Source organism: Eleutherodactylus coqui, chromosome 2 (genome assembly GCF_035609145.1).
Source record: "Eleutherodactylus coqui strain aEleCoq1 chromosome 2, aEleCoq1.hap1, whole genome shotgun sequence".
Taxonomy (NCBI): Eukaryota; Metazoa; Chordata; class Amphibia; order Anura; family Eleutherodactylidae; genus Eleutherodactylus; species Eleutherodactylus coqui.
The window spans coordinates 330,346,247-330,367,917 of record NC_089838.1 but is presented as its reverse complement, the minus strand read 5'-3'; the positions used below and the strand labels follow the sequence as shown (position 1 = coordinate 330,367,917).

General features: G+C 41.4%; 1 protein-coding gene across 1 annotated transcript in view; it reads left to right on the top strand.

Annotated features, from left to right (window-relative positions):
* LOC136613045 (vitelline membrane outer layer protein 1-like) overlaps positions 1-7,767 on the top strand; it is an 86,467-nt gene extending 78,700 nt beyond the window's left edge. The window contains exon 3 of the mRNA XM_066593853.1: positions 7,225-7,767. Within this exon, the coding sequence (XP_066449950.1) occupies positions 7,225-7,516 (292 nt within the window). The 3' untranslated portion in view covers positions 7,517-7,767. The remainder of the gene's footprint in view (positions 1-7,224) is intronic.
* Positions 7,768-21,671: the final 13,904 nt, after the last annotated feature.

Below are 21,671 nucleotides of genomic sequence, written 5' to 3'. Positions count from 1 at the left end.
AGTTATATTCTTGTACATAGGAGGCAGTATTATAGTAGTTATATTCTTGTACATAGGGGCAGTATTATAGTAGTTATATTCTTGTACATAGGAGACAGTATTATAGTAGTTATATTCTTGTACATAGGAGGCAGTATTATAGTAGTTATATTCTTGTACATAGGAGGCAGTATTATAGTAGTTATATTCTTGTACATAGGAGCAGTATTATAGTAGCTATATTCTTGTACATAGGAGCAGTATTATAGTAGCTATACTCTTGTACATAAGGGGCAGTATTATAGTACTTATATTCTTGTATATAGGAGCAGTATTATAGTAGTTATATTATTGTACATTGGGGGCAGTATTATAGTAGTCATATTCTTGTATATAGGAGCAGTATTATAGTAGTTATATTCTTGTACATAGGGGGCAGTATTATAGTAGTTATATTCTTGTACAGAGGGGGCAGTATTATAGTAGTTATATTCTTGTACATAGGGGGCAGTATTATAGTAGTTATATTCTTGTATATAGGAGCAGTATTATAGTAGTTATATTCTTGTACATAGGGGGCAGTATTATAGTTGTTATATTCTTGTACATAGGGGGCAGTATTATAGTAGTTATATTCTTGTACATAGGGGCAGTATTATAGTAGTTATATTCTTGTACATAGTAATAATAATAATAATAATCTTTATTTGTTTAGCGCCAACTTATTCTGCAGCGCTTTCAGGCATGGATAAATGCAAAACAATACAACAATTACAACAATTAGAATGTGAGAACACATTGGGTTAGATACAAATGGGTTGAGGGTTGTACAGGAGGTGCAGGGGTTGGGGAACACAGGCAATAGGAAATTTCATGTACAGATCATTTATTAGAAGGCAAACAGGGTGGGGTACCATAGGGAGGGGCGAGGGGCTAGCTCAGGAGATTTGGTATGCTTCCCTGAAGAGGTGCGTTTTTAAGGCACATCTGAAATTTCGTGCATCGGGAATTGTCCGGATGCCTTGGGGTAGAGCATTCCAGAGCATGGGTGCTGCTCTGGTGAAGTTCTGTATGCGAGCATGTGAGGTTCGTATTACAGGGGTGTTTAGTCTGAGGGTGTTAGCCGATCGGAGTCAGCGGGCTGGGTGGTGTACTGACAGTAGGGAGGCGATGTATGATGGCGCAGCGCCATGCAGAGCTTTGTAAGTGAGGTAGAGGAGTTTAAATTTAGTTCTGCAGTGGATGGGCAGCCAATGGCAGCGACTGAAATAATGCAGAGGCGTCTGAATAACGACTGGATAGAAAAATGAGTCTAGCTGCTGCATTTAGTATGGATTGGAGTGGAGCGAGTCTAGTGCGGGGGAGGCCAATGAGTAGTGAGTTGCAGTAGTCAAGCCGGGAATGGATGAGGGCAACCACGAGCGTTTTTAGCATGTCCGTGGTGAGGAACGGACGTATTTTTGCAAAATTTCTGAGGTGCATGTGGCATGTTTGGGCCAGAGATTGGATATGGGGGGCAAAGGAGAGGTCAGAGTCCAGTGTGACCCCAAGGCATCGGGCATGCCGTCTGGGAGTTATGATGGTGCCAGACACTGGAATGGAGATGTTGAGGGGAGGTTGGTTAGAAGGTGGAAAGACAAGGAGGTCAGTTTTAGAGAGGTTTAGTTTGAGAAAAAGGGAGGACATAGTGTTAGAGACAGCGGACAGACAGTCGGTGATATTTTGGAAGAATGGTCCAGAGATCTCACGAGAGGAAGTGTATAGTTGGGTGTCATCAGCGTAGAGATGGTATTGGAGACCAAATTTGTGGATGGTTTGTCCAATTGGGGCAGTATAGATAGAGAAGAGAAGGGGACCAAGGACCGAGCCCTGGGGTACCGCAACAGCGAGAGGAAGTGGAGCAGAAATAGAACCAGCAAAGGAAACACTGAAAGAGCGGTCAGAGAGGTACGAGGAGAACCAGGACAGATCAGTATCCTTTAGACCAATAGAGGGGAGCATAGTGAGAAGGAGACTGTGGTCAACAGTGTCAAATGCATCAGACAGGTCAAGGAGGATTAGTAAGGAGTAATCACCTCTCGACTTTGCAGTCATCAGGTCATTTGTTACTTTTGTAAGGGCAGTTTCGGTCGAGTGTAGAGAGCGGAAACCAAACTGGAAGGGGTCGAGGAGCGAGTTGTCAGAGAGAAAACGAGTAAGGCGGGAGTAGACCAGGCGTTCCAGTAATTTGGAGATGAAGGGGAGGTTTGAGACGGGTCGGTAGTTGGCAGCATCAGTTGGGTCCAGGGTTGTTTTTTTAAGCAGAGGGGATATAATGGAGTGTTTGAATGAGGATGGAAAAGTGCCAGAGGTTAGGGAGAGGGTGCAGATTGTAGTGAGGTGAGTAATGAGAGCTGGGGAAAGGGACCGGAGGAGGTGAGAGGGGAGAGGGTCGCTAGCGCAGGTGGTGGGGCGGGCAGTGGAAAGGAGCCTGGAGACTTCTTCCTCTGTCGTTGGTTCTAGCGTAGTGAGTAGGTGCTGGGTGCAGTGCTGATGAAACTGGGATCGGGGCTAACCATGCAGCTTTCAGAGATTTCTTTTCGAATGTTGTTGATTTTTTCTTTGAAATAGGCAGCTAGTTCTCCAGCAGTCAGGTCTGTCGCAGGGGCCTGTTCTTTGGGGCTGAGGAAGGAGTGAAAGGTCTCAAAGAGTTGTTTGGGGTTGTGGGATAGTGAGGAGACAAGGGAGGTGAAATAAACTTGTTTGGCATGGTGAAGGGCTAGGTTATAAGTTTTAAGCATGAATTTGAAGTGGAGGAAGTCTGCCGGCAGCCTTGACTTTCTCCACAGCCGCTCGGCGCACCTAGAGCACCGCCGGATGAAGCGCGTTTGGGACGTGAGCCAGGGTTGCCGTGGTCTGCGTTTGATGGCTCGCGTCACGGGCAGTGCCGCTTCATCCAGGGCACGGCTGAGGGTGGTGTGGTAGTATTTGGCTGCCAGGTTAGGGCAGGGGAGGCGAGAGATAGGCGATAGGGAGGACTGAATAGTTTTGGCAAACTGTTTAGTGCAGACAGACTGGAGGTTCCTAGAGGTGCGATAAATAGGAGGGTCAGGAGAGATGCTAGGGTGCCTGATAGAGAAAGAGAGAAGGTTATGATCTGAGAGTGGGAGTGGGGAGTTAATAAAGTGAGAAGCAGAGCAGAGACGGAAGAAAACTAAATCGAGAGTGTTACCATCTCTATGAGTGGGGGAGTCAGAGATTAGCGATAAGCCAAGGGAGGAGGTAAGTGTTAAAAGCCGGGAGGCAGATGAGGAGCTAGAGTCGTTAGTAGGGATGTTGAAATCACCAAGTATGAGGGTTGGGATTTCACACGATAGGAAGTGGGGGAGCCAGGCAGCAAAGTGGTCTAGGAACAGGCAGGTGGGACCTGGGGGGCGGTAAATAACTGTGACAAGCAGAGGCAGTGGGCGGAAGAGTCGCAGGGTGTGGACTTCGAAGGAGTGGAAGATAAGCGAGGGAGCTGAGGGAATGACCTGGAAGGTACAGTTTGGGGAGAGGATGATACCTACTCCTCCGCCACGTCTGTCATCCGATCTGGGTGTGTGGGAGAACTGCAGGCCATCATAGGACAATGCAGCGGGGGAGGTAGAATCGGACTGCTGTATCCAGGTTTCCGTGAGGGCGAGCAAGTTCAAGTGTTTACTGGTGAAAAGGTCATAGATAGTTGGGAGTTTGTTAAACGCAGATTGGGAGTTCCATAGGGCGCATTTGAATGGGGCAGGGGGGGCATATTGGTAGAGAACAGTACGTGGTGGGCCTGGGTTGGGGGATATGTCCCCTGCAGCTAGGAGTAGCAGGGTAGCAAGGGTGAGTGCATGGCTAGGGGATTTGTTTGGGTGGCTGAGGTGTTTCTTTGCAGTATTGGGGGGTTGAAGGCGTCTTAGGAAGTTGAAAAGTGCATGGGAGCCATACATAGGTGAGGAGAGGAGGCTGTATTATAGCAGTTACATTCTTGTACATAGGAGGCAGTATTATAGTAGTTATATTCTTGTACATAGCGGGCAGTATTATAGTAGTTATATTCTTGTACACAGGGGACAGTATTATATATAGGGGCAGTATTATAGTAGTTTTACTCTTGTACATAGGAGGGAGTATTATAGTAGTTATATTCTTGTACATAGGGAGTAGTATTATAGTAGTTTTTTTCTTGTACATAGCAGCAGTATTACAGTAGTTATATTCTTGTACATAGGAAGCAGTATTATAGTAGTTATATTCTTGTACAAAGGGGGAGCAGTATTATAGTAGTTACATTCTTGTACATAGGGGGCAGTATTATAGTAGTTATTTTCTTGTACATAGGAGCAGTATTATAGTAGTTATATTCTTGTACATAGGGGGCTGTATTATAGTACTTATTTTCTTGTACATAGGGCAGCAGTATTATAGTAGTTATATTCTTGTACATACGGGGCAGTATTATAGTACTTATATTCTTGTACAGAGTAGACGGTATATAGTAGTTTTATATTTGTACATAGGAGGCGGTATTATCGCAGTTATATTCTTGTACATAGGGGGCTGTATTATGGTACTTATATTCTTGTACATAGGGGGCAGTATTATAGTAGTTTTAATCTTGTACATAGGAGCAGTATTATACTAGTTATATTCTTGCACATAGGGGGCGGTATTATAGTAGTTTTAATCTTGTACATAGGAGCAGTATTATACTAATTATATTATTGTACATAGGGAGCAGTATTATAGTAGTTATATTCTTGTACATAGGGGGCAGTATTATAGTAGTTATATTCTTGTACATAGGAGCAGTATTATACTAGTTATATTCTTGTAGATAGTGGGCAGTATTATAATAGTTATATTCTTGTACATTGGAGGTCCTATTGTAGTAGTTATATTCTTGTACATAGGGACAGTATTCTAGTAGTTATATTCTTGTACATAGGGGCACTATTAAAGTAGTTATATTCCTGTACATAGGGAGCACTATTATAGTAGTTATATTCTTGTACATAGGGGGCAGTATTATAGTAGTTTTAATCTTGTACATAGGAGCAGTATTATACTAGTTATATTCTTGTACATAGGAGGCAGTATTATATAGTTATATTCTTGTACATAGGGAGCAGTATTAAAGTAGTTATATTCTTGTACATAGGGGCAGTATTATACTAGTTATATTCTTGCACATAGGGGGCAGTTTTATAGTAGTTTTAATCTTGTACATAGGAGCAGTATTATACTAATTATATTATTGTACATAGGGAGCAGTATTATAGTAGTTATATTCTTGTACATAGGAGGCAGTATTATAGTAGTTATATTCTTGTACATAGGAGCAGTATTATACTAGTTATATTCTTGTAGATAGTGGGCAGTATTATAATAGTTATATTCTTGTACGTAGGGAGCAGCATTACAGTAGTTATATTCTTGTACATAGGAGCAGTATTATAGTAGTTATATTCTTGTACATAATGGGCAGTATTATAGTAGTTATATTCTTGTACATAGGAGGCAGTATTATAGTAGTTATATTCTTGTACATAGGGGCAGTATTATAGTAGTTATATTCTTGTACATAGGGGGCAGTATTATAGTAGTTATATTCTTGTACATAGGAGCAGTATTATACTAGTTATATTCTTGTACATAATGGGCAGTATTATAGTTGTTATATTCTTGTACATAGGAGGCAGTATTATAGTAGTTATATTCTTGTACATAGGGGGCAGTATTATAGTATTTATATTCTTGTACATAGGGGTAGTAGTATAGTAGTTATATTCTTCTACATACGGGGTAGTAGTATAGTAGTTAGATTCTTGTACATAGGGGGCAGTATTATAGTAGTTATATTCTTGTACATAGGGGGCAGTATTATAGTAGTTATATTCTTGTACATAATGGGCAGTATTATAGTAGTTATATTCTTGTACATAGGGGGCAGTATTATAGTAGTTATATTCTTGTTCATAGGGGGCAGTATTATAGTATTTATATTATTGTACATAGGGGTAGTAGTATAGTAGTTATTTTCTTGTACATACGGGGTAGTAGTATAGTAGTTATATTCTTGTACATAGGGGGCAGTATTATAGTAGTTATATTTATGTGCATAGGGGGCAGTATTATAGTAGTTATATTCTTGTACATAGGAGGCAGTATTATAGTAGTTATATTTATGTGCATAGAGGCCGTATTATAACAGTTATATTCTTGTATATAGGGGACAGTATTATAGTAGTTATATTCTTGTACATAGGGCGAAGTATTATATTAGTTATATATTTTTGTACATGGGGGCAGTATTATAGTAGTTATATTCATGTACACAGGGGGCAGTATTATAGTAGTTATATCCTTGTATATAGGAGGCAGTATTATAGTAGTTATATTCTTGTACATAGGGGACAGTATTATAGTGGTTATATTCTTGTACATAGGGGGCAGTATTATAGTGGTTATATTCTTGTACATAGGGGGCAGTATTATAGTGGTTATATTCTTGTACATAGGGGGCAGTATTATAGTAGTTATATTCTTGTACATAGGAGGCAGTATTATAGTAGTTATATTTATGTGCATAGAGGCCGTATTATAACAGTTATATTCTTGTATATAGGGGACAGTATTATAGTAGTTATATTCTTGTACATAGGGGGCAGTATTATAGTAGCAATTTTCTTGTACATAGGAGGCAGTATTATAGTAGTTATATTCTTGTACATAGGAGGCACTATTTTTCTGTGTATTTATGCAGGTGCAAAACACTTATTGAAGTCATTACACTAATTTCCACACTACAGTGGATGGTAGAATGAACCTTGCTGTACCTGCTGTTACTATTCTATATAAAAATAAAAAGTATTAAAAATGTTTAGAAACCATACCAGGACCACTGACAGATTCCTTGGGCCACGTGGAGGGGATTCTTTCTCACTTTTCATTTTGATGAGATCCCCTGCCCCTTTCTAAGCAAGTGGCACTACACTTTCTTGCATTTTCACCACATGAGCGCATAAGGATTTCAACAATTTCAATGGATGGGAGAATGCTTGTGAAGTTTTTTGAGTGTGCAAAAAACACATGCATGTGCGTGCAAATACAGAACGCCCATTTCTCCAATGCACGTGTAAGTATCCTTCTGCCCATGTGAATCCAGGCTTAGAAGCAGAATTACTTCAGATAAGATCCAAGATGTCAAGTGTAAATGTGCGCTATTGTCTCTGTTTGCAGCTGGGGGGAGTGGAGTGCCACCCAATGGTGTCCAGAAGGGCATCTCATCAGCTTCAGCCTGCAGGTGGAGCCACCAAGGAGAGGCATGGATGATACAGCTGCTAACAATATAATGTTTCAGTGCTCTGACTATGAGATCCTGTTAGGAGATGGACGTCATTGGGGAGTTTATGGCCGGTGGAGTGGAAAATGCATGAAAGGAATTTGTGGCATTAAGACGAAGATGGAGTACCCACAGGGCACTGGAGACGACACCGCTCTGAACGACGTCCAGTTAACCTGCTGTAAGTGATAGAAGTCACTGGAGAACGCAGAAACAGGATGAGCAATGGAGTAAAATGTTATACTACAATTATTGAATAATTCAGCTGCTATCCAGGCAAATTGGGTTTCCATGTGATTGTTTGCTGCCAATGTCTGTATTTTAGAACTGATCTGGGTCTGACAATTACGGCGTGGGGTTACTTCTAGTAAAATGTCTTTAATTACCAGATAGGATTGGAGTGTGGATTCTTGGTCGCTTACTGAAAAATTAACAAAAAAAAAAAAAAAATCCACCGATCTAGGAGAATAAAATCCTCACTTATTACTAGCAAAAGTCTTGTGTTTGGTCTTTTCAATTTGCTTTTTAGTCTGGTAATGTTTTTCTTACTGCCCTCTGCCAGATACAACTGCAGAACTACCGACCTCTGAATTTCAGACGTCGTTTTAATGTAAATTGCGAAATTATTAATCCCTTAAAGGGGTTCTGTCATTAATAAAAATCAATACTTACCCATTCCTTCCTCAGCTCCTACAGTTTCCTGGGTCACATCACTTCCAACCAGTCAATTTGTCTTCTTCCGGTGACTAAGCGAAAATTGGAGACATTCTCCTTCTTGCAGGTCAGTGTACCCGGTCACGAGTGACGTAGCATTCACTGCCAGACTATTGCTGAGACTGCAGATGCGCATTGTCACTCGACAATAGTGTATGAACACTCGCGGCAAGACTGCATGCATACCCAGTCTCGGCAACGGCCTGGCATTCCCAGCTAGGCAGTGACCGCTACGTCACTAGTGAGAGGGTACACTGACCTACAGGAAGTGAACTGCAGCTAATGGATGCTCTAAAACAGGAAGAAGAAGATCCGGCTAGAGGTGAGGTGACCCGGGTGCAGGAACTATAAGAAGATCGGTGAAGAGAAAATGCAGTAAGAAGACTCCCAAGGGAGGAATAGTTAAGTATTGATTTTTTTTTTCTAGTGACAAAACCCCTTTAAGGATGTGGTCCTTTTTTTCAGCTTTGTTTTTCCTCCACACTTTCAAAAAATCATAATGCAGTGACCAAGGACCTGGGCCTACAGCTGAGGAGATAGTTAGGGATGTCACGGTGGCACTACCATCCCCTCCCCAGAGGGACGTGTGTAACCCTTTGCCAAGGCCCTGGCAGGCTTCTCCAGGCAATGCTATCGATACAGTTACCTGCATAAAACTCTGTGTGGAAACTTCAGTATATGTCACGGGTGATGCCAGCGTTCCATCCTTCCATCGGTGAAGTCTTTCTTTACTAGAACGTCCAGCAGGTACAATACACAACAGTTATTGCAATGGAGGATTGGGATTAAGACTTCTATTTGTGAGCAGGCAGGGAGGCAACTTGGGGCATATTGAAACATACAATCCACGTTATCTGTAGGATCACTCTCCTGGATGACCTATCTCACTCTCTCTACCTGCCAATACTTACTGTTTAGTTGTCTGTTAAGGTACTTTCTCAATCATTCCATTGGTTGCTTCTAAACTCCATACCAACTGGGGATAAGATGGGGTATGCTCCAAAGTAGATGGACATATTGTTTCGCTTTTTCCATGTTGGATAGGCCTAGGTGGGAACATCTTCTGCCCACAGGTAATATAGTAGTTATATTCTTGTACATAGGAGCAGTATTATAGTAGTTATATTCTTGTACATAGAGGTAGTATTATAGTAGTTATATTCTTGTACATAGGGGGCAGTATTATAGTAGTTATATTTTTGTACATAGGGGGCAGTATTATAGTAGTTATATTCTTGTACATAGGAGGCAGTATTATAGTAGTTATATTCTTGTACATAGGAGCAGTATTATAGTAGTTATATTCTTGTACATAGGGGGCAGTATTATAGTAGCTATACTCTTGTACATAGGGCAAAGTATTATATTAGTTATATATTTTTGTACATGGGGGCAGTATTATAGTAGTTATATCCTTGTATATAGGAGGCAGTATTATAGTAGTTATATTCTTGTACATAGGGGACAGTATTATAGTGGTTATATTCTTGTACTTAGGGGGCAGTATTATAGTGGTTATATTCTTGTACATAGGGGGCAGTATTATAGTGGTTATATTCTTGTACATAGGGGGCAGTATTATAGTAGTTATATTCTTGTACATAGGGGGCAGTATTATAGTAGTTATATTCTTGTACATAGGGGGCAGTATTATAGTAGCTATACTCTTGTACATAGGGCAAAGTATTATATTAGTTATATATTTTTGTACATGGGGGCAGTATTATAGTAGTTATATCCTTGTATATAGGAGGCAGTATTATAGTAGTTATATTCTTGTACATAGGGGACAGTATTATAGTGGTTATATTCTTGTACTTAGGGGGCAGTATTATAGTGGTTATATTCTTGTACATAGGGGGCAGTATTATAGTGGTTATATTCTTGTACATAGGGGGCAGTATTATAGTAGTTATATTCTTGTACATAGGGGGCAGTATTATAGTAGTTATATTCTTGTACATAGGAGCAGTATTATTCTAATTATATTCTTGTAGATAGTGGGCAGTATTATAGTAGCTATATGCTTGTACATAGGGAGCAGCATTGTAGTAGTTATATTCTTGTACATAGGAGCAGTATTATACGAGTTATATTCTTGTACATAATGGGCAGTATTATAGTAGTTATATTCTTGTACATAATGGGCAGTATTATAGTTGTTATATTCTTGTACATCGGAGGCAGTATTATAGTAGTTATATTCTTGTTCATAGGGGACTGTATTATAGTAGTTATATTCCTGTACACAGGGGTAGTATTATAGTAGTTATATTCTTGTACATACGGGGGAGTATTATAGTAGTTATATTCTTGTACATAGGAGCAGTATTATTCTAGTTACAGTATATTCTTGCACATAGGGGGCAGTATTATGGTAGTTATATTCTTGTACATAGGAGCAGTATTATTGTAGTTATATTCTTGTACATAGGAGCAGTATTATACTAGTTATATTCTTGTACATAGGGAGCAGAATTATAGTAGTTATATTCTTGTACATAGGGGGCATTATTATAGTAGTTATATTCTTGTACATAGGAGACAATATTACAGTAGTTATATTCTTGTATATAGGAGGCAGTATTCTAGTAGTTATATTCTTGTACATTGGAGGTAGTATTATAGTAGTTATATTCCTGTACATAGAGAGCAGTATTATTGTAGTTATATTCTTGTACATAGGAGCAGTATTATACTAGTTATATTCTTGTACATAGGGAGCAGAATTATAGTAGTTATATTCTTGTACATAGGGGGCATTATTATAGTAGTTATATTCTTGTACATAGGAGCAGTATTATTCTAATTATATTCTTGCGCATAGGGGGCAGTATTATAGTAGTTATATTCTTGTACATAGGAGCAGTATTATACTAATTATATTCTTGTACATAGTGGGCTGTATTATAGTTGTTATATTCTTTTACAGAGAAGCAGTATTTTAGTAGTTATATTCTTGTACATAGGAGGCAGTATCATAGTATTTATATCCTTTTACATAGGGGGGCAGTATTATAGTAGTTATACTCTTCTCCATAGGGAGCAGTATTATAGTAGTTATATTCTTGTACATAGGAGGCAGTATTATATAGTTATATTCTTGTGCATAGGGAGCAGCATTACATAGTTATATTCTTGTACATAGGGAGCAGTATTATAGTAGTTATATTCTTGTTCATAGGGGACAGTATTATAGTAGTTATATTCTTGTACATAGGAGGCAGTATTATATAGTTATATTCTTGTGCATAGGGAGCAGCATTACATAGTTATATTCTTGTACATAGGGAGCAGTATTATAGTAGTTATATTCTTGTTCATAGGGTGACGGTAATATAGTAGTTATATTCTTGTACATAGGAGCAGTATTATAGTAGCTATACTCTTGTACATAGGGCGAAGTATTATATTAGTTATATATTTTTGTACATGGGGGCAGTATTATAGTAGTTATATTCATGTACACAGGGGGCAGTATTATAGTAGTTATATCCTTGTATATAGGAGGCAGTGTTATAGTAGTTATATTCTTGTACATAGGGGACAGTATTATAGTGGTTATATTCTTGTACTTAGGGGGCAGTATTATAGTGGTTATATTCTTGTACATAGGGGGCAGTATTATAGTAGTTATATTCTTGTACATAGGGGGCAGTATTATAGTAGTTATATTCTTGTACATAGGAGGCAGTATTATAGTAGTTATATTTATGCACATAGAGGCCATATTATAACAGTTGTATTTTTGTATATAGGGGACAGTATTATAGTAGTTATATTCTTGTACATAGGGGGCAGTATTATAGTAGCAATTTTCTTGTACATAGGAGGCAGTATTATAGTAGTTATATTCTTGTACATAGGTGACACTATTTTTCTGTGTATTTATGCAGGTGCAAAACACTTATTGAACTCATTACACTAGTTTCCACACTACAGTGGATGGTAGAATGAACCTTGCTGTACCTGCTGTTACTATTCTATATAAAAATAAAAAGTATAAAAAATGTTTAGAAACCATACCAGGACCACTGACAGATTCCTTGGGCCACGTGGAGGGGATTCTTTCTCACTTTTCATTTTGATGAGATCCCCTGCCCCTTTCTAAGCAAGTGGCGCTACACTTTCTTGCATTTTCACCACATGAGCGCATAAGGATTTCCACAATTTCAATGGATGGGAGAATGCTTGTGAAGTTTTTTGAGTGTGCAAAAAACACATGCATGTGCGTGCAAATACAGAACGCCCATTTCTCCAATGCACGTGTAAGTATCCTTCTGCCCATGTGAATCCAGGCTTAGAAACAGTATTACTTCAGATAAGATCCAAGATGTCAAGTGTAAATGTGCGCTATTGTCTCTGTTTACAGCTGGGGGGAGTGGAGTGCCACCCAATGGTGTCCGGAAGGGCATCTCATCAGCTTCAGCCTGCAGGTGGAGCCACCAAGGAGAGGCATGGATGATACAGCTGCTAACAATATAATGTTTCAGTGCTCTGACTATGAGATCCTGTTAGGAGATGGACGTCATTGGGGAGTTTATGGCCGGTGGAGCGGAAAATGCATGAAAGGAATTTGTGGCATTAAGACGAAGATGGAGTACCCACAAGGCAGTGGAGATGACACCGCTCTGAACGACGTCCAGTTAACCTGCTGTAAGTGATAGAAGTCACTGGAGAACGCGGAAACAGGATGAGCAATGGAGTAAAATGTTATACTACAATTATTGAATAATTCAGCTGCTATCCAGGCAAATTGGGTTTCCATGTGATTGTTTGCTATCAATGTCTGTACTTTAGAATTAATCTGGGTCTGACAATTACGGCGTGGGGTTACTTCTAGTAAAATGTCTTTAATCCAGCATTAACCAGATAGGATTGGAGTGTGCATTCTTGGTCGCTTACTGAAAAATTAAAAAAAAAAAAAATCCACCGATCCAGGAGAATAAAATCCTGACTTATTACTAGCAAAAGTCTCGTGTTTGGTCTTTTCAATTTGCTTTTTAGTCTGGTAACGTTTTTCTTACTGTCCTCTGCCAGATACAACTGCAGAACTACCAACTTCTGAATTTCAGACGTCGTTTTAATGTAAATTGCGAAATTATTAATCCCTTAAAGGGGTTCTGTCATTAATAAAAATCAATACTTACCCATTCCTTCCTCAGCTCCTACAGTTTCCTGGGTCACATCACTTCCAACCAGTCAATTTGTCTTCTTCCGGTGACTAAGCGAAAATTGGAGACATTCTCCTTCTTGCAGGTCAGTGTACCCGGTCACGAGTAACGTAGCATTCACTGCCAGACTATTGCTGAGACTGCAGATGCGCATTGTCACTCGACAATAGTGTATGAACACTCGCGGCAAGACTGCATGCATACCCAGTCTCGGCAACGGCCTGGCATTCCCAGCTAGGCAGTGACCGCTACGTCACTAGTGAGAGGGTTCACTGACCTACAGGAAGTGAACTGCAGCTAATGGATGCTCTAAAACAGGAAGAAGAAGATCCGGCTAGAGGTGAGGTGACCCGGGTGCAGGAACTATAAGAAGATCGGTGAAGAGAAAATGCAGTAAGAAGACTCCCAAGGGAGGAATAGTTAAGTATTGATTTTTTTTTTCTAGTGACAAAACCCCTTTAAGGATGTGGTCCTTTTTTTCAGCTTTGTTTTTCCTCCACACTTTCAAAAAATCATAATGCAGTGACCAAGGACCTGGGCCTACAGCTGAGGAGATAGTTAGGGATGTCACGGTGGCACTACCATCCCCTCCTCAGAGGGATGTGTGTAACCCTTTGCCAAGGCCCTGGCAGGCTTCTCCAGGCAATGCTATCGATACAGTTACCTGCATAAAACTCTGTGTGGAAACTTCAGTATATGTCACGGGTGATGCCAGCGTTCCATCCTTCCATCGGTGAAGTCTTTCTTTACTAGAACGTCCAGCAGGTACAATACACAACAGTTATTGCAATGGAGGATTGGGATTAAGACCTCTATTTGTGAGCAGGCAGGGAGGCAACTTGGGGCATATTGAAACATACAATCCACGTTATCTGTAGGATCACTCTCCTGGATGACCTCTCTCACTCTCTCTACCAGCCAACACTTACTATTTAGTTGTCTGTTAAGGTACTTTCTCAATCCTTCCATGGTAGCTTCTAAACTCCATACCAACTGGGGATAAGATGGGGTATGCTCCAAAGTAGATGGACATATTGTTTCGCTTTTTCCATGTTGGATAGGCCTAGGTGGGAACGTCTTCTGCCCACAGGTAGACGTGCAGACTCACTCACTGTCTGATGGGCTGGCTAGACTGATTAACTGTTTGGCAATGACTCCAAGTAAAACACATAAAGTGAGAATAAGAAAGACAAAAACCAAGGACTTTAGTTGCAGTAGTATTAAAACTTTTAAAGTGAATTTTCTGGACAAGGATTTTTCCTTTTGGCTGAAAGACACCACTTGGGAGGTCTTCAGGAGAGAGACCTCCTGCAATAGTAAGTGTTTTTATTCCTGTACCCTTTACACCCTACCCTGTGAGCACTTGATCACCTTTTTTACATTTGTGTGTTATTTCCTGAATTGCTACTTATTTGCCATCTGGTGTGAATTGATCTGTTTTGTGCTCTCAGCTTTTGGTGGATTTCGGTAGTGTTATCGGCCACACCAGTACCGATCTGATGACCTCGTTGCCAGGTGCCAAATTGGTAGATATGGAAGCCCGTGATGAGAAGATTTGCTAGCAATTATCTATCAATAGCATGAAATCACTCCATGTTATGTCAAGACACTTCTCCAGTGAGAATCAATGAATTCTACTTTATTATGAACATTGCCAACTCTTATACAGAAATAAGAAGGCATATTTAAGAGTTACTTGGTACAAAGATTAGTGTTACATAGGTGACAAAGCTGATTGATCATAAGTAGAGATGAGCGAGTATACTCGCTAAAGACAATTGCTCGAGCGAGCATTGCCTTTAGCGAGTACCTGCCCGCTCGAGACAGAAGGTTCGGGTGCCGGCGCGGGGGAGCGGTGAGTAGCAGCAGTCAGCAGGAGGAAGCAGGGGGGAGAGAGGGAGAGAGAGATCTCCCCTCCGTTCCTCCCCGCTCTCCCCCCGCAGCTCCCTGCCCGCCGCCGGCACCCAAACCTTCGGTCTCGAGCGGGCAGGTACTCGCTAAAGGCAATGCTCGCTCCAGCAATTGCCTTTAGCGAGTATACTCGCTCATCTCTAATCATAAGGCTTATTGACATCTACCAAATAGTCTCAAAGCTCTTAAGGCCCATCTCAGACATAGAAATTACTTCAGTCAGGATATTGTTGTTGCATTAGACACTATTTCTGCTATAGTTGTGTGCCTTCTCTGTTAACACAGCTTAGCCTTATTTAATTTGTCTGACTTTTTATCTTAAAATCCCAGTTACCGGCACTACAAAGCGTAGGTTTTAGTCTTCCATTTAAGGGCCAATAGTCCAATACAAGGTAAGAAACATACACTTATTTCATTCTGAAACTTAACACTTTATATTCCATAACATTTCCCCCTTTTGTTTCTTATCTTGTCCCAGAACAACAGTAAACATTTGAAGTACTTCAGTCCATCCTAGCGATGTCTGCCAGCCTTTATATTACATTTCACTATTGTTCTGACCAATACAAGAATGATCATAGCCGGGTCAACATGAGACCTGGGCTTTCATACCATTTTGTGCTATCATAGTGGGTATCACCTTTTTAACAGATTTTACTAATATGCGGCGTATACAAGATATTACACAACAGCCTACTACTACAAAAGCAATTACTATAATAGTAAAAGTAGTAAGAAGAGATGTTATCCAAGCACTCCATTGTCCAAAAATATCCTCCAACCATGATGTAAATGGATCAGAAACACCAGAATTTTCTGCAAGTTGAATAGATAGACTTAGTAGTCCGTGCAAAGCTTTAGTTACTGATCCGTCCAGAGCCGTGTTGTTGGGGATGTGGGTGCAGCATGAATCCCCATTCATCTTGCAGACTCCTCCTTTTTCTGCTATTAGCATGACCAAAGTAAGACGGTTCTGGAACGCCATAGAGGATGTTGGTCCTAGTTGTTCCACTAATCCTTGTATGGCCTCTCTGGTGTAGTTTACAAATCTCTGTTGATTATAATTTATATAATTAATCCAATCAATATTTTTATTAATTGTGCACCAAGGACAAAAGACAGATTAGATTCCTCCTGCAATCTGGTTTCTGGCTGTAAACTCATTTGGCCCTCCCCTGGGTACCCCTATTTCATCAGTATAAATACCTGCATCACAAGATCCACCAGGGAGATTACATAGCAGTCCATGCAGAGATTCTTTATGCCCTGATGGGAGTGCCTTTGTGTGTCCTGTCCACCCAGCTGCGAGCAGCTGAAAGGGGAGGAGTACCTTTGTAGGTGCGCACTTACCTTTTCAAAATTTGGGCAGGGTTGCACGCATCCTACCATCACCACAAATCCACCAGACATCCTGCAATGGAGGTAATATATGTTCAAATTAAACCTGTAATTGCTGAGGAAAGTGTAGGCCTAGACGAGGGGCCGAACCAAACAGAATCTCATAAGGACTGAGACCTGTCTGTTTGGTGGGCGTGTGTCTTGTTGACAGGAGAGACAAGGAAAGACACTCAGGCCAAGGTTTATTCAATTTGGTCATTGCTTTTTAAATTTTATTATTTTTTTTTATAGTCCCATTTAGCCTCTCTACTCTCCCACTGCTTTGAGGATGATACGGGGTGTGGAATGCTTGTTCTTTGCCTAACATCCCTGTCATCTCAGTAATGTGAGTACAACGGTCACTCTCAATGATTCCTGGGACACCAAACATACAGACCACTTCAGAAAGAAGCTTTTTGGCTGTATTTTTGGCATTAGACGCAGAAACGGGGTAAGTCTCCAGCCAGACAAGAGAGCAATACATACAAGGACGTATTGAAACGGTCCAGATTTGAGGAAGTTGTATGTAGTAAATCTGCAACCTCTAGAAGGGGTACTAGGGCCTAGGAGTGTGTTTAGAAGGGGTTTTCACAATTTTACCTGGGTTGGACAATGCACAAGTCAAACATCCCAGAGTATAAGAGACAGCAACTACCGAAAAACCGGGCGCATACCAATACCTGGAAACAAGATCACACATTGCAGTTTTAGAGGCATGCATGAGGTCATGTGTTATGGAGGCTAGTACCGGAAACAAGGCTCTTAGAAGACAAGGCGTTCCCTGAAGTGTCCACATGCCACTGGAATCTGAAGTGGCTCCTTTTGCTTACCAACCTGACACTTCATGGGAAGATGCTTGTTTCTGAAAAGACAAAAGAAGATGTTGGGAGACATTTAGCAACAGTAACATGTTGTCTTCTTGGCAGGTGGCCAGAACTGCTGGTGTGAAGGGCAGCAGGGCTGCTTCTTTGGTTGCTTGGTCTGCCAAGACATATCTAGAGTCTATGTAAATGTTAGCTGTCTTGTGCCAGCATACAGGTGTGTGTAAGGGCCTGCAGTTCAGCATGTTGGGTTGAGACGTGTGCAAGTAATGACTATTGATGAAGGGCAGCTGCCTTTGTGGTGATCGAAAATCCAGTGTGAAATTGTCCATCTACAGCATACCTGGAGCCATCAACGAACAAGGTTAATTCGGGACTAAGTAGTGGAGTGTCCTTGATGGAATCAAACCCAGAAGTTTCCATCTGCATGAGCTGGGTGCAGTCATAAAGGTTAGGTTATTCTTGAGTCACTTGGACAGTGTCATCCCATTCTGGTAAAAGAGTAGCAGTGGGTGATGGTAACGTTGGCAGGCATCAGGAGAGCACATTGGAGTCTCAGACAATGGGCTGCAGACAAGTACTTGGGCTGAACCTGTGTTAGAATGGCAGAGATGTCATGTGGTGCTAACACTTGTACCTCATGATCCAGAACTAGGTCCGCCGACTTGTCCAACATCCTGGAGACTGCCGCTACTGCTCGTAGACAGAAAGGTGATCGTCGGACAATGGGGGTCTAACCTGCTGGAGTAGAAGGCTATGGGTCGCTGGTGCCCTCTGTGCTGCTGTGTAAGGACTACTGCTGCGTGTCCATTGTTCTCATTGCAGTAGAGCCTGAAGGGTTTGTCGTAGTTGGGCAGGCCCAGGGCTGGGGCTACCAAGATGACTGCATCTGTAAGTTGGAAGGGTTCTTTCTTGAGACAATCCTACAGCGGCTACATCAGCTGCGATGCATTCACAGTCCATGGTCTACAATCTGAAACAAGTCCTAGAAAGGTACGTAGTTTAGAGACAGAAGTGGGTACCTTAATGTTCATAACGGCAGATTTACGATGCTGGGTGAGATGACGAGCTCCTCATGTAAGACAATGTCCAAGAAAAGTCACAGATGAACAACAAAACTGAAGCTTCTTCCTTGACGCCTTACATCTGTTCTTTACCAGGAATTGGAGAGAAATTAAAGCTTCTACGCATGTAGCTTTGTCTGGAGCACAGAGCAAAAGGTCATCAACGTATCGTAACAAAACAACAGCCTATGATTCAGGTTGCCAGCCTTCCAACACTTGACCCATGAGCTGTGAGAACATGGAGGGTGATATCTGAGCTCCCTGCAGCATCACAACCCAGGTATATTGCTTGCCTATGTGTGAAAGCAAACAAATACCTACTGTCTTTTATACAGAGGGATGGAGAAATACATGGCAATGGGACTTCTGGTTTCAACCTAATCTGAACTGGTGGTACTGCTAGTCTGCCTATATCCGCTGTTCCCTCACTCCATGTGCCTCCGGTTTAAAACTACTTCTTTGACTGTGGTCTCTGTTATTTGTTCTGGGTGTTTGATCACTTGGAAGTGGCACAGGTTTCACGTGAACAAGTAAGTAATGAATTCATTCAGCACGGTTGCTATACGGCTGGGCCGGCAGTGTCTTGGATTCACGGGGAGTAGATGGTAGAGCCACCTTTGAAGGTTATTAGAAAAAAAATAAACACCACCAGAATTTTTTGGTCAACCTCCAAGAAAAATTATAATAACAAGCGATCAAAAAATCGTATTCACTCCAAAGTGGTGCCAATTAAAACTACAGGATGTCTCACGAAAAAATGTGCTGTAACACATCTATGTCGACGGAAAAATAACAAAGTTATGGCTGTCAGAAGATGGCGGCAAAAATGTTTCCATTTTTTCGAAGCTATATCATATTTTAAAAGTATTACAAAAAACCCCCCAAATATATAGATTTGGTGTCCTAGTAATCGTACCGACCCATAAAATGAAGATATCATGTCATTTTTGCTGCAGTGGGCATGCCGTAGAAGAAAGACGCACCCAAAGATGATGGAATTTCATTTTTTTCCCATTTCGCTCTACTTAGAATTTTTTTTTACATTTTTCAGAACATTATATGGTACATTGAAAAATACAACTCATTCAGCAAAAACAACAATATGCCATCAGACTTGTATGATAAATTAAGAGTTAGGATTTTTTTTTAAACTTAGGAAGGAAAAACTGAAAATTAAAAAAAAGGGTCCTCAGCGGTTGAAATGTCAATAAATCCCTTTAATGTTACCATAACACTGAGCCACCAGCGCCGTCCTTCTACCTGAAGCGAGGCAGAGATTCATTTTTGGGTGCGTTCACATGTCACCGATTTGCTGCAGATCTGCAGCAGATTTCAGCCTTTCAATTTGAGTTTAGTTGAAAGGTTAAAATCTGCTGCAGATTTGTACCAAATCGGTGACACCTCTTGGGTGACTACCCATTAGCGTTTTTTTTCCGCTGCGAATTCGCTGTGTTTTTTTCCCCAATTGTTAATGGGACTTTCTAATGTTAAAAACGCAATGCGACGCAACTTGTGTTTTTGATGCGTTGCGTTTTTAACATTAGAAAGTCCCATTGACAATTGGAAAAAAAAGTAGCGAATTCGCAGCGGAAAAAAACGCTAGTGGATAGTCACCCTAAAAGTGTTTTTGTAGTGTAGTGTACCTTTGCACTGCATACATATTAGATCTACATACATTGCACATATTAGGACTCGTTCTCATTAGTGCTATAGGATTCTGTTTTCCTGCTTTGTTCAGGAAGCAGCATCTCCCGGCCAAATGGATCAACCAAACGGACCCTGTTTGGTTTCAGTCTTGGATTTTATATGATGACGTCACACGAACACATTAAAAGTCATCATATTGAAAGGCAATTTCAAATCACAAAGCCACAGAAGAATTTGGGAGTACAAATTTATAAAACCTTTGACACTTTCAACAGAGGGTTAAATTCTTCAGGAGATTTCATGTGAGACTGGGAAGTATGAGACATGTATAGCACAGATAACACTCTGGCCTGGTGACCCCCTAACACTAATTGAGAGACCATAAAACCTCCACATCTTTATCAGTGGACTATTTATTTTATTTTATTTATTTATTTTGTTTTCTGATTCTTTTTTTAACTTCAGTAATGGAGGCTGACGAACTGAACCTCCAATGCTAATGTGAAGTGACTAGAGATGGGCGAGCCTACTCGACCACGCCCCTTTTTCGCCCGAGTACCGCGATTTTCGAGTACTTCCGTACTCGGGCGAAAAGATTCGGGGGGCGCCGTGGCTGAGTGGGGGGTTGCAGCAGGGAGTGGGGGGAGAGGGAGAGAGAGTGGACTCCCCCCTGTTCCCCGCTGCTACCCCTCCCCCGTGCCGCCACTCCTCCCCCCCCCCCCCGGCGCCCCCTGAATCTTTTCACCCGAGTACTGAAGTACTCGAAAATCACGGTGCTCGATCGAGTAATTACTCGAAACGAGTAGGTTCGCTCATCTCTAGAAGTGACCCTCGTTCACACGAGTCTCCCGTAGTGTTGTACACATAGCCCATATGGTTTGCCGGCAAGGACGCGTACAGAATGAGCATTCACTGTGCATGCCTGCAAATGATGTGTCATGGACATGCACAGTGTTTTTTTTTTTTTTTTAAATCCCTGCTCTGTTGAGAGCAAGGACACTTATGGACAATGTGTTACATGCAGCCCACTCAAGGGCTGCGTATGATACCCGGAGAAATAGAGCATGCTGCAATTTATTTCTCTTGCGTATCATACACAGTGTTCACACGCCGTTGTGCATGGAAGAATGAAAGTCCATTGGCTGTAATTGCCTCCATTGACCACGTTACACACAGGATATACGCACATGTAATACTCGGTGACAGTACGCCCGTGTGATTGAGCCATTCTGCACACACAGTATACATACACAAACATTACATACTTACCATCCTCTGTGTCTTCTAGGCAGGACAGCAGCAGCGGAGCCATGTGTTCTCCAGGCATCTGGAGGCGTGAGCGCAGGAGAGGATGGGGCATCCTGCAGCCCCGCTGTGTTACGGTATACTACCCTTGATACGCCAGCCCGGGTGCCCTATAACCCCTGTCCCTGCCTACTTGCCTCCACTCCTGGCTAACGCCAGACGGGCAACTGGGTGGTGGCCCCTACTCTCACTAGGGACCGAAAAAGGGACAATGGCCTACCTGAATGGAAAGGGTAGAATACCAATAGAAAGGCAGATGTAAATAACCAACACAAACAATACTAAGCAGAACTGAGGCACATGAAAAAATCTGGCGGATAATAGCAAAGTA